The following is a 12,072-nucleotide window of genomic DNA, read 5'->3' as shown; positions in this document are numbered from 1 at the left end:
CCTGTCCCATCCTAGCCGTGTAGCAGCTCCCAGTATGGGAGAGGCCATGCGTGGTGCCAGGAGAACAGAGTTCTGTGCTGATCCAGAGTAGCCATGGGAGGTCTCTATCAACTCGGGGAGCCTCTGGGGACAGGAAAGACTCTTCATCAGGTGGCCTTTAGGCCTGGAAGAAAAGTCAGATAGGCAGAAAATGAGCCTTCTCTTTAGCAGGACTGAGCCCAGCCTTCATGCTCACCCCTTGGAAAGGGTGACACCGTTCTCTTTGCCATTCTCCCTGTGGCATTTGCATCTCATGCTTCTTTGGTCTCCTGGCTAGGGATTGTGAAGAGTAAAAGGGAAGAAGACATTGTAGAGCTTCCTAAGAGGCAGCTCTTCCCATTTTATAGATGAGGACACTGGGTCACAGAGGGGTCACCTGCCTGTGAGTGGCTGAGCCACCTGCCCCGCAGCCCCTCACCTTGTTCCTCTGCACATTCAGTCAGGGGTCATCTAGTAGTCCTCAGGGACTGACAGGAACATCCGCTCACAAAAATCAACCCTTATCTTCTTGAGTAGAAGTGATCTTATTTCAACAAGTTGAGAAAGTGAGAAAATGGTCCCTGCTGCCCACAGAAGTTTGTTAAAAACCGAGCAGAGTTAAAACCCCAAACCCAACTTTCCCTCCTGAGAACTGCACTCATCCTGCCCTCTGCTGAACTGTTACACAAACCATCTCTCCTTCTTCCCCAGTGACGGAGATGGGCACCAGGACAGTACAGACAACTGCCCCACCGTTATCAACAGTGCCCAGCTGGACACTGATAAGGATGGAATTGGTGACGAGTGTGACGATGACGATGACAATGATGGTATCCCGGACCTGGTGCCCCCTGGGCCAGACAACTGCCGTCTGGTTCCCAACCCGACCCAGGAGGATAGCAACAGTAAGCCGGCTCAGCCCAGAGCTGCAGGCAACCCCCAGCTCCCATAGGCCAGGCATGTGGTGGCCCACCTCCCCCAGGTGTCCAGGGCCCGGCTTCTCTGCATGGCCACAGCCTATGTGGACAGCAGACTCCTGGTAGATGCCAATCTCTGACTCTTGTCAGAAAAAACCTGCTTTGCAGCTTCTGAGCAGCCCTGGGATGAGCTCACACGGGGCAGGGAAGCGGCCACGTGCTCCCGCTCTAGAGACATGGAGAGTTGCTCAGTCATCGTGTTGGCCCCTGTCCCAGGAAGTACAAAAAAGGAGCAGGACGGAGAGGAGGGCACAGCAGCAGATGGCTGAGGTGGGGTTCACAAACTCAGGTGACTGCTGGAGCCAAGCAGATAAGCCAGAAATGATCTGGCAGAGTAGCAAGGACTGCGGTGGGCTGGCGAAGACATGGCCATCCACAGCCGCACAGATTCACACGTTTAAGTAGCATCACGTCAGCTGACCAGAACACCCTGTGAGCCAGAGTCAGCCTAAGGATCGCCAGAAGTTATGGTCTTAAGAGCGATTCAAATGATAAACATTTCCCTGCTTTCTGTGTGTTATGGTCCAGGAAATGCAATAGATATTTGTTTGTATAAAGTCAGGCTTAGGATCCACCAGTTGATGACCCCCACTCAGAGGACAACCAGGGTTTCTTGTAAGGTCAGTTTTGAACAGCTGCCCTCCCCTCTGTCCCCAGCAAGGTTTTTGGATCACACCTTGTTAGGACTCCAGGGTGGGGCCGGCTCAGAGCTGACTGGATCCAGGGCTCCTCTCCCAGCGTGGGCTGGAAACCACAGCCCCGGAGCTGGGGCCCTCTCCTCCTTGCCCAGCCCCTTCTACGTCAAGGAGCAGGGCTGGTGTACACGCTGTCAAGCCCCTCAACCTCTCTTCATTCAGGCGACGGCGTGGGAGACATCTGCGAGACGGACTTTGACCAGGACCAGGTCATTGATCGGATTGACGTCTGCCCAGAGAACGCAGAGGTCACCCTGACCGACTTCAGGGCCTACCAGACAGTGGTCCTGGACCCTGAAGGGGATGCCCAGATCGACCCCAACTGGGTAGTGTTGAACCAGGTGAGTGTCGCAGGACTGGCACCAGCTTCACCTCTCAGCACCAGCTGTTCTGACAGTAACAGTGAGAGGGCACTGACTCTCAGCAGGCACTGTTCCCTTCACGTTTTTTAGCCCCTCTTTACAGATGATGAGATCGAGTCTCATAAAGCTGTACTGATTGCTCCTGATAGCGCTGCAGAAAGGTGGCTGAGACGGCTAGAAGTGGGACCCAGCCTGACTCTAGAGCCACAGCCCTCATCTCTGCAACAGGCTGCCTCCCGCGTGTCCTCCTCATCGTGGAACAGAGGAAGGCACAGAGAGGCTTAGATTTCCAGCACCACCCAGCTAGTCACATTCATTCCAAGTGTATATTCTTCAATTAAGGGTTTAGTGAGTCAGCTTAACTGACAGTTTTAGCAAAATGATTCCTATTCTGCTTTGTGCACATACCAAGGTAGACCAGCTCCTCAGATCAATCTTTATGTGGATGTCGCCATTGCTGACCCCTCACCCAAGGCACCTGTGGCCCTGGGCTTCTTGCACTTACTGCACCCCCTTTCAGAATGCTCTTCACTCTTCAACTCTCTCTGCAGGGCATGGAGATCGTGCAGACCATGAACAGCGATCCTGGCCTGGCAGTGGGTAGGTCCGGGGCCTCGGTTACACTTGTGTGGCAGCTCGTCCTGTGGCCTTTTTCTAATCTTACTGACCTCTACAGGATACACAGCTTTTAATGGAGTTGACTTTGAAGGGACCTTCCACGTAAATACCCAGACGGACGATGACTATGCCGGCTTTATCTTTGGTTACCAAGATAGCTCCAGCTTCTATGTGGTCATGTGGAAGCAGACCGAGCAGACGTATTGGCAAGCCACCCCGTTCCGAGCTGTTGCAGAACCTGGCATTCAGCTTAAGGTAGTGATGGTTTAAAATCACTCAATGGGCCCATCTCCCTCCTTTTAAAATCTGTGTTCCCTTAAGAAATTGATGCATTCATTCTAGTGTTCAAGTCAGAGAAAACTAGAGCCTGCTGTGGGCCTTGCTTTCAGTCACGAGCTACATGCTAACCTCTGGGTGGTTCTGATGGTGAGAACGTCAGCCCGAGCAGGCCCCGAGAGGTGGGAAGACTTGGGAGGGACTGCTCCAGCCACTCTCTGTTGGCTAATCTGTTTCCTCGACGGGGCCAGCACTTACCTGAGGGCTTCGAGGCTGCCTGTCATTCCTGCTGGGAGAAAAGGCAAACTTCAGAGCGCTCAGCAGATGAATGTGGGGAACAGGGTTATAACAGGAAAAATACTGAATGGATTACTGGACTGTTCACCTGTGATTACTAACAGGTTGGGAGTTACCTCAGCAGAAATGGCATTTAAGTACCCAAACCTAAGGCAGCCATAGTGTGACCATGAATTTACCACCCCAGAAGGAGTGTCTGTGCCTTCAAAAACCATGCTCATGTCATTTTCCAGGCTGTGAAGTCCAAGACTGGCCCAGGAGAGCATCTCCGCAACTCCTTGTGGCACACGGGAGACACCAGTGACCAGGTCCGGCTGCTGTGGAAGGACTCCAGGAATGTGGGCTGGAAGGACAAGGTGTCCTACCGCTGGTTCCTACAGCATAGGCCCCAGGTGGGCTACATCAGGTAGGTGGGGGCCCCACACCCGCCCCCTCATTCTGTATCCAGAGCCTTCGCTGCCCTGAGCAGCCTTGACCCAGGGTGTCCCTGAGGGCACACCTCAGGCTCCCACTCCTGGGAAGGGGTGAGAGGAAGACACCCAGGCTCAAACTGACCTCCTGGACATTAGGACCAGACTGGGGGCAGTGGGACTGTCTGATGGGGGGAGGCCTCAGCACTGGGGCCAGTGATCCCCCTTCTCCATGTTCCTCAGAGCAGCCTGAAGTGGACACACATGCTGTGGTTCCTCTGGGCCCTGTATGATCACTTATGGTGAATATTTCATGCCCTACTGCATGTGCCCCTTCCAGTTGTCTGCCCTCCTGGACCATAAACTCCATGATGGCAGCAATGGGCACAAGGCCCGGCATGTGCCACACACAGCCTGAACCAACCTTCATGTGAGCCAATGTAATCTCCTCATTTTCCCCCAGAACTACTTTAAAAACTACTCTCAGGAGCTAGGGTGGCTTTGAAACTTAGTGTACTTACATTCCCATTGCTATGAACATGCAAATCCTTGCCATCCAAACCCATGCCAGCTTATGTGCTACGTTTAGGGAAGGGTGCTGAGTGCATCCTCCCAACCAGGGCAGGAAAGCAGCCTAGAAGAAGCAAAGTCATGAGGGCTAATTCATATTTTGTTCTTCAAGACATTATGTTGAATGTGCTATTTGTCTCACAGTAAGATGATCATGTCCTCAGCTCTATTAAGTAAATGTCCCCTTTTTACAACAAATATTTGAAACATTCCTTCTTCTGTCCCAAAATGAAATCATGGAAAATATAACCTCCCTGCACATATAATTTTAGAAAATCAATCTGATCCCTAGCCACATATTAGAGAAATGAGAATAACTTATAACAAAATCATGTCAATGCTGAGACACCTATACCTACAAGCACTGTGCAGGTGACATTTTAATACAGATTGTTGTGTTGATAACTTAAATCCTACAATGGTATTGCCAACAGTGATGTGAATTTCTAAAATAGTGAACAGCTCTTGATTTTCAAACAAAATAAAGTATTCGACAGCTCTCAATTTACCCGGGAAAATGCAGTTTATATAAAAATAGCATAAAAATACTTGGTGTTCACACATAAAAGGGAGTTCTAGGCTCGGATAACCAAGAGGCTCTTCCCCTACCCACATGTCTGGAGGAAGACTCCAAAAATGTATGGATGCAGGACAGGTTTTGACTGTTCTCGCCAGGCCCTTAAGCCATCCAGCTACCCTGGCTTCAATGCTCCACACGTTTCTTAAACCCTGTTTAGGGCGGGCTGTTACTCCTGATGAGAATTACTGCTCTGAGACTCTACCAAAAGGTATCAGACCTAAGGCAGAGCAGCTGTTTTTAAATGAGATATCTAGACCAGGTAACTCACAGGCAATGGAGTCACAAAGCCACTTGCTTCTGGGTTGTATTGATTTCTCTTTAACTCGCCAGCAAGTACCCATCGAGTCTGCTTCTGTGCCCAACATCGTATTAGGCCTCCAGAGAGATAGATGATGGAAGGACACAGCCACATGGTCCCTGACCTCATGGAGCTGCCGATCTCTTAGGGAAGGGTTGACAGCTATGCACAGTCCAGGTCTGTGAGAATGAAGAGGGACCTCTGGGTCTCATGATGGCACTTCACTCTGACCTTGGTTTGAGACCCATTCAGGCTCTGTTTCCTGCAGGGTGAGATTTTATGAAGGCTCCGAGTTGGTGGCTGACTCTGGGGTCACCATAGACACCACCATGCGTGGAGGCCGGCTTGGCGTATTCTGTTTCTCCCAAGAAAACATCATTTGGTCCAATCTCAAGTATCGCTGCAATGGTAATGTACATTCATTTTACTGCACAGTATTATTGCTAGAATTAATCATATAATATCATCACTTTATGTTTATAGTATACTTCCCTCCACAAAGCTCAGGCCACATATTTATCAAAACTTGATAGTCCTTGTGTAACTGAAGTAAAAGGTATATTTCATTTTTCCTATTTGATAAAGGAGGAAATTGAGGCCCATTGAATTTTAACTGCGTGGTTTAGGATTTGGGGTTCAGTGAGAAATTCAGTCAGATTCAATTTACAGGCAGCCTTTATTTTCAAACGGCTCAAATATAATCGCAGATTCAAAATCCATTCTGCTGCTAATTTTCTTTAGGCCTATGATTGAGCAATCCTGGGCTTTAAGCCAACAATTCACAAAGCAACCTGAAGCAGAAAATGGCTGTGCAGGCAGGCTGTGGGCACCAGGTTGTGGGCAGGCAGGCTGTGGGCAGGCAGGCTGTGGGCAGGCTGATAGTGCCCCCTGGAGGATGCCTGCACAGTACCAGAGACACAGGGATTCCAGGGGTAAGGAGCTCAATTAACACCGGTGCCTGTTCTTGTTTGCAGACACTATCCCAGAGGACTTCCAAGAGTTTCAAACCCAGAATTTTGATCACCTGGATAATTAAACCAAGGAAGCAGTCGGCAACTGTTTTTCTAAATACCAAAGCTAAATATTTTTTAACTTCCTACAACTTTCTTTATATACACTGTGTGGCTTCCTTTTTATCAGCCCAAATATATCAAACTTTTTATATGAATGTGGCAATAAAGAAGAAATAATTTCTAAAGACTGTGTTACACATCACTCACACCTGGTGCAGGCTTCGATGTGTACGTTGCTCTCTGAGGTATCCACATTGAACTCGCAGGGGGATCTTTTTACCCCAGACCAGGTCGGTGAGATTGAACATGTGTGAGAATCTGAAGACCCAGGCAAGAGGCTCATCTTGGGCCCTCCAATTAGCTTCACACAAAAGCTCAGTAGGTCCACCTGCCCTCATTATTCTGGATAAGGAGCCTCAGAGAGAACCCGTGCTCAGAGGCACCTTCCCTATGAGGACTTTTCCTGACCAATCTTGAGGCAGATTTGTCCAGTTCTTTCTGATACCCCACCCACCACTAGACTGATCCCAGTACCTTCAACAGTTATTATTTATACATTTGGCTCCCCCTAGTGGAATCTAAGCTAAGTAAGAATAAAGGACCATATCTTCACAGTCAGTATCCCCAGTATTTAACAAAGTACCTCATGTGCAGTAGATAATCTGATATATGTTTGCTGGATGGACGGATGAACACCTAAGTACCAAGGGCAACAGTATAGATATACAAGCCCTCCAACAACACAAAAAGCTGCTCACAACATATGCTTCATGGTGGCATCAGTACTATTGCTATATGTACAGTGCAAAAGCTTCCCTGATTTGTGCACCAGCCGTTCTTGCTTTCCACTTATAAGGCAAACATCCAGGCAGATTTTTATAAATTCTCTAAGAGTTCCTTTCAAAGAATACTGCTGGGCAGCAATATATTCTATTCCATAATACCTGGAAATATCCGTAATCACAAATACAGGATAAATGCTCTTACCAGTTCTATCATGATTTTAATAGTCAAAAAATACAATGGCAAATGCATGAACAACATGAAATATGGAGGATTTTGGAACACCTTCTCACATGTAAACCCTGGAGGTGTATGTTCCTTCATAACTCAGGACATTTGATCTCTTCCCCATCAAGGTGTTCAATAAGTAGACAGAACTCAGGCCTGTCTCCCAGCTGTTCCTCTGCTGACACAATCTAACCTGGGGGATCCTGATACAGAGGCTGCCTAGGACTTGCAGGCCATATTTTTCGCACAGGCTGTTTTCAACCTGTGGTTCCACATCCACAAATACATCCCAGTTCCAAAAATATCAGAAAGAAGTAAATTTGTTAAATTGGTGGTAGTCATCTCTCAATCTTCCCCCTTTTCCTCACTTTCTGAATCTCACTGGAAGGTTATTTCCTGAGCCCCTAGGGCCTGCAGGAGCTCCCTGACCTGCTCGGCGCTCCACCTACGCTGTGGTGCAGTTAGGTTATGCCTTTACAGCTCTCTTAATACCCTCTCTCCAGAGTCCTTGGCACCTAGATAGTCTGTGATGAAGGCTACAGAACCTCTTTTGAGTCATTTCATTCTAATCCCTGAAGTACATATCAGATCCTATATTTGAAATACACTAATTTCTAAGAGGTAAGTGTATTGATCAGATCTGGGATGGAAATCTGAGCTGAATTCTTACAGTATCTTCATCTGACTTTTAGTGAGCCTGGTTTCCTCATCAAAACTATCCTATGGCTCCTATATTCTTCTCTAAATTACCTCTCTTGGTGAAAAGCAGCAGCAGCCTCCTTCCCCACAAGCCCCTGTCTCCCTGCTATTAGCTGTGCAGTTACTTTGAGAAGGCAGTATATCCAGAGGAAGATTCCTTTAGTTAATCAAAATTTTGTGTCTATAACCATCCTTCTGCCACAGGGCTACAGGAGATCTAGAACATAATTCCATCCCTTAGTAAGATTACATTCGTGTATTACATTGTCCTCCCAACAATCAGTAAATAGAACTGGTAGATCCAGTGGTGTGCAGAAGCCGGCACATACCAGCTCAAGAGAGCCAACCATTAAGTTTTTAGGAATTTTGCGAGCTGGTTGTTAAACTGGTGATAGTTTGAAATGCACAGTAGCAGGAGTACTTACACCACAGACATTTGCAAACACTACAAATCAGGACTCCAGAGAGCTGACTGTCACACATTTATCAATACACAACTGGGTACACTATCTTGTCTTATTCCTAGTTGTCCCTCCTCAGTATCTTGGAAGCTGGTGTAGAAAACCTACAACTTTCAGGAAGCTTCTTGCTGAAGAAGTAGGAAAGTACACCTAGAAGAAAACGTCGGGAGGAAGCTCTTCAACATTGCTCTCAGCAGTGATTTTTTTGGATATGAAACCAAAAGCTCAAACGAGAAAAGCAAAAATCAACAAATGGGACCACATCAAACTCAAAAGCTTCTGCACAGCAAAAGAAACAAAATGAAAAGACAACATGCAGAAAGAGAGAAAATCTTGCAAACCACATATTGGATAAAGGGTTGTCCAAAATACATGAAGAACTCATACAATAACAAAAAATTTTTTTATTTAAAAATGGATAGAAGAACTAACACGCACATGAAAAGATGCTCACCATCACTAAGCATCAGGGAACTGCAGATCCAAGCCATAACAAGGTAACCATTCTAAAGGTGTGAGGTAATCTCAAGAAGACAAGAGTCAACAGGTCCTGACAAGGATGTGGTCAGAAGGGAACCTGTATACAGGTGGGATGTAAATTGGTCCAACCACTATGGAAAACAATATGAATTCTCCTCAAAAAAATTAAAAATAGAAATTTCATACAATCTAGCAATTCCTCTTCTGGGGATTTAACAAAAGGAAAAACAGGATTTCAAAGAGGTATATATACTACCATGTTTATCACAGCATTATTCACAATAGCCAAGATATGGAAACAATCTAAAATGCCCATCAATGAATGAATGGATAAAAAAGTGTGATATATACACACAATAGAATATGGTTCAGCCGTGAAAAAGGAGGATATCCTGCCATTTGTGACAACATGGATAGAACTTGAGCACATTATGCTAGGTGAGAGAAGTCAGACAGAGAAGGACAAATACTGTATATCACTTACATATACAGTCTAAAAAAGTCAAATATGTAAATAACAGGAAATGGTGGTTACCAGAGGATGGGGAGTGGGAGGATAAATGATTGATGTTGTTCAAGGGAACAAAGTTATAATCGGTAGCAACTAAGTCATAGAGATCTAAAACGCTGTACAGTGAGTCTGTACAATAAAGTCAATGTAATGAATACAGACAATACTGTACTACAAACTTGCTGAGACTAAAAATTATCCCAACCACTAAAAAGAAAGGATACTTATGTAATGTCATAGAGGTGCCAAATATTACAACAATGGCAATCATATTACAAACTATAAATGTATCAAATTAACACATTGTACACCTTAAATTTATATAACGTTGTATGTTAAATATATTCAGTTTTAAAAAAAAGGCAATTTTCATAGCGGTGGGCAAGAACAAGCACCTTACGAAAGGCAGCAAAAGGAGAGCCAAGAAGAAATTGGTTGATCTTTTTTCTAAGAAAGGTTGGTAAGACATGAAACCACCAGCCACGTTCAATATAAGAAATATTGAAGAAACACTAGCCACAAGACCTCAAAGAACCCAATTTGCATCTGATGGACTCAAGGGTAGTGTTTTTAAAGTTAATCTTGCTGACCAGCAAAATGATGAAGATGCATTTAGAAAATTCAAGCTAATTACTGAGGATGTTCAGGGCAAAATTGCCTAATTTCCACGACAAATTGTGCTCCATGGTCAAAAATGGCAGACCATGATTGGAATTCATGTTGTTGTCAAGACCACTGATGGTTATTTGTTTCATCTATTCTATGTCGGTTTTACTAAAAAGCACAACAATCAGATTCAGAAGAGCTGTTATGCTCCACACCTCCACCAAATTCTGAACATGATGGTGGAAGTCACGACCCAAAAAGTGCAGACAAATGACTTGAAAAAAGTTGGTCAATAAACTGATTCCAGACAGCATTGGAAAAGATGTAGAAAAGGCTTTGTGATCTATTCATCCACATCATGATATCTTTGTTAGAAAAGTGAAAATGCTGAAAAAGCCCACTTTTGAATTAGGAAAACTCAGGGAGCTTCATGGTGAAGATAGTTCTGGAAAAGTTACTGGGGATGAGACAGGTGCTAAAGCTGAATGAGCTGATAGATACAAGCCACCAATTCAAGACCTGTTGGAAATTCAGACTTTTAATGGTGTCAAATAAAAATCTTCTTTGTGGAATAAAGAAAGAAAGAAAGAAGCAGAGACGTGGAAAAAGTTGTGAATCAGGAAGCACTTGAGAGGTTAGCCAGATGCCAGATATCCACCAGGGGAATGGACTAGCTGGTATGGTGCCCTCTCCCCCAGTTCACAACCTGGCATTTTCGAATGCTTATTTTCACCTTTGGCACAGCAACTGAGATTCCTAGCAGAGTTGCATCCAGGTAGTAAGGTCCTCTTATTAGCATCTCCAGGAGTAAGAGCAGCCGTCAGTCACTCACCAACTAGGATGAATTCATTCATTGCCTATCATCCTGTCTTCTGAGTTCAAGGGCCCTGAGGGAATGAGAGGCGTGACTAAGAGGAGAGGAACGTCACTATGGGGAAAAGGCCTAGAGAACCCCATGGATGTGGAGAGAGTTCTTGGGGAAGGAGGAGGGCTCTGGGGGCATGAGGAAGAGGTCCTGGTGCAAAGCAGGTGCAGAGAAGGAGGTGGAGCACATTTTGCCTCCACCCAAAAAAGAGAAAGGAAGCTCTTCCCTCACTTTTCCCAGGTTATTATTCCTACATCTCAGAATTATTATAGGGGTTCATCTTTAGCTTAATTTTGGTGCTGGGTTACAAAGAGGATGAGAAAGGTGCATAATCTAGTCATCTATTATTTAAACATCTGTAAGCATTTTTTTATGGCCCAGGTTAAGAAGATAACTTGGAATATATTCATGCAACAAAAAAAGAATCTGGTCTAGAAGTGAGAAAACTTGGGAACTGGGTCATTTATAACATGAACCTAGAGGAGTGAGCTGAGGTGCTGCTGTTTGGAGACCATATACTTGGGGTCCCTAATAACTGGGACTGTAAGAGGGCTCAACCTTTCCTCTGGAGTCATGAGAAAATCACCTTCAGTATCCACAGTTCCAATCTCACATCCTTGCCCAAAGCTTTGATTAATAAATGACCTCAACCCACTGTGAGATTCACCCCAAATTTCTTGAGACAATATAGTTTCTTTAGTGGGTGTCTTTTATTATTAAGGAACTTAGAATTAAGTAAAGAGATGCTGAACCCCTTATCCTAATGTTTTTGTGTGGTGCTTGGGGATTATCTTTAAATTCATGGTATTTAAACTGTCTGAAATATTTTAGAGAATTTGACATATTAGAGAATCTCATAAATTGAACTTGTGATTCCAATGAAAAATGTAGAGTTGACTATTTGATTTTAGACTTGTGATTTTAAGTGATTAAAAGGTGTGGAAGACTTTGGTTGAATATATAGGTAATAGTGAGATAGTTATGATAACTTATAACCCACAATATTCACAAGTTTGTTACATTTATAAGAGTTACTTAAGTACCTAGGTAGGTTTTGTCAAATGACAGAAAAATTAAATTTACAAATGAAATTTAAACATTAAACTTACTGTATATTACAAATTAATGTACTAGTTTATTGTTATAGATTAATATATTAAATTTACAAGTACAATTTAAAATGCTTAAGAAAATTTAATTAACTAGGTTCATAAATGGGACTAAAAATTAATCAAAAGCTTAAAAGAGATATTTTGCTACAGAGTAATAGGTTTGTATATTTATAGAATAAAATGAATAAGATTTTTTTAGGTTGAACTCATAAA

At 44.5% G+C, this 12,072-nt stretch overlaps 1 protein-coding gene and 1 pseudogene across 3 annotated transcripts in view; both read left to right on the top strand.

Moving 5' to 3' along the window:
• The window catches only part of THBS4 (thrombospondin 4), a 105,195-nt gene extending 98,896 nt beyond the window's left edge, over nucleotides 1–6,299 (top strand). For all 3 annotated transcript variants that reach the window (XM_073234640.1, XM_073234638.1, XM_073234641.1), the window contains 7 exons: nucleotides 730–923; nucleotides 1,853–2,031; nucleotides 2,604–2,652; nucleotides 2,729–2,925; nucleotides 3,477–3,649; nucleotides 5,370–5,509; nucleotides 6,076–6,299. In XM_073234640.1, the coding sequence (XP_073090741.1) occupies nucleotides 730–923; nucleotides 1,853–2,031; nucleotides 2,604–2,652; nucleotides 2,729–2,925; nucleotides 3,477–3,649; nucleotides 5,370–5,509; nucleotides 6,076–6,137 (994 nt within the window). In that variant the 3' untranslated portion in view covers nucleotides 6,138–6,299. The remainder of the gene's footprint in view (nucleotides 1–729; nucleotides 924–1,852; nucleotides 2,032–2,603; nucleotides 2,653–2,728; nucleotides 2,926–3,476; nucleotides 3,650–5,369; nucleotides 5,510–6,075) is intronic.
• A 147-nt stretch (nucleotides 6,300–6,446) lies between these two features.
• On the top strand, nucleotides 6,447–11,778 carry LOC140848996 (small ribosomal subunit protein eS1 pseudogene; annotated as a pseudogene).
• The last annotated feature ends 294 nt before the right edge of the window (nucleotides 11,779–12,072 follow it).

This window comes from Manis javanica, chromosome 1 (genome assembly GCF_040802235.1).
Source record: "Manis javanica isolate MJ-LG chromosome 1, MJ_LKY, whole genome shotgun sequence".
Taxonomy (NCBI): Eukaryota; Metazoa; Chordata; class Mammalia; order Pholidota; family Manidae; genus Manis; species Manis javanica.
This window is presented reverse-complemented; position numbering and strand designations above follow the sequence as displayed.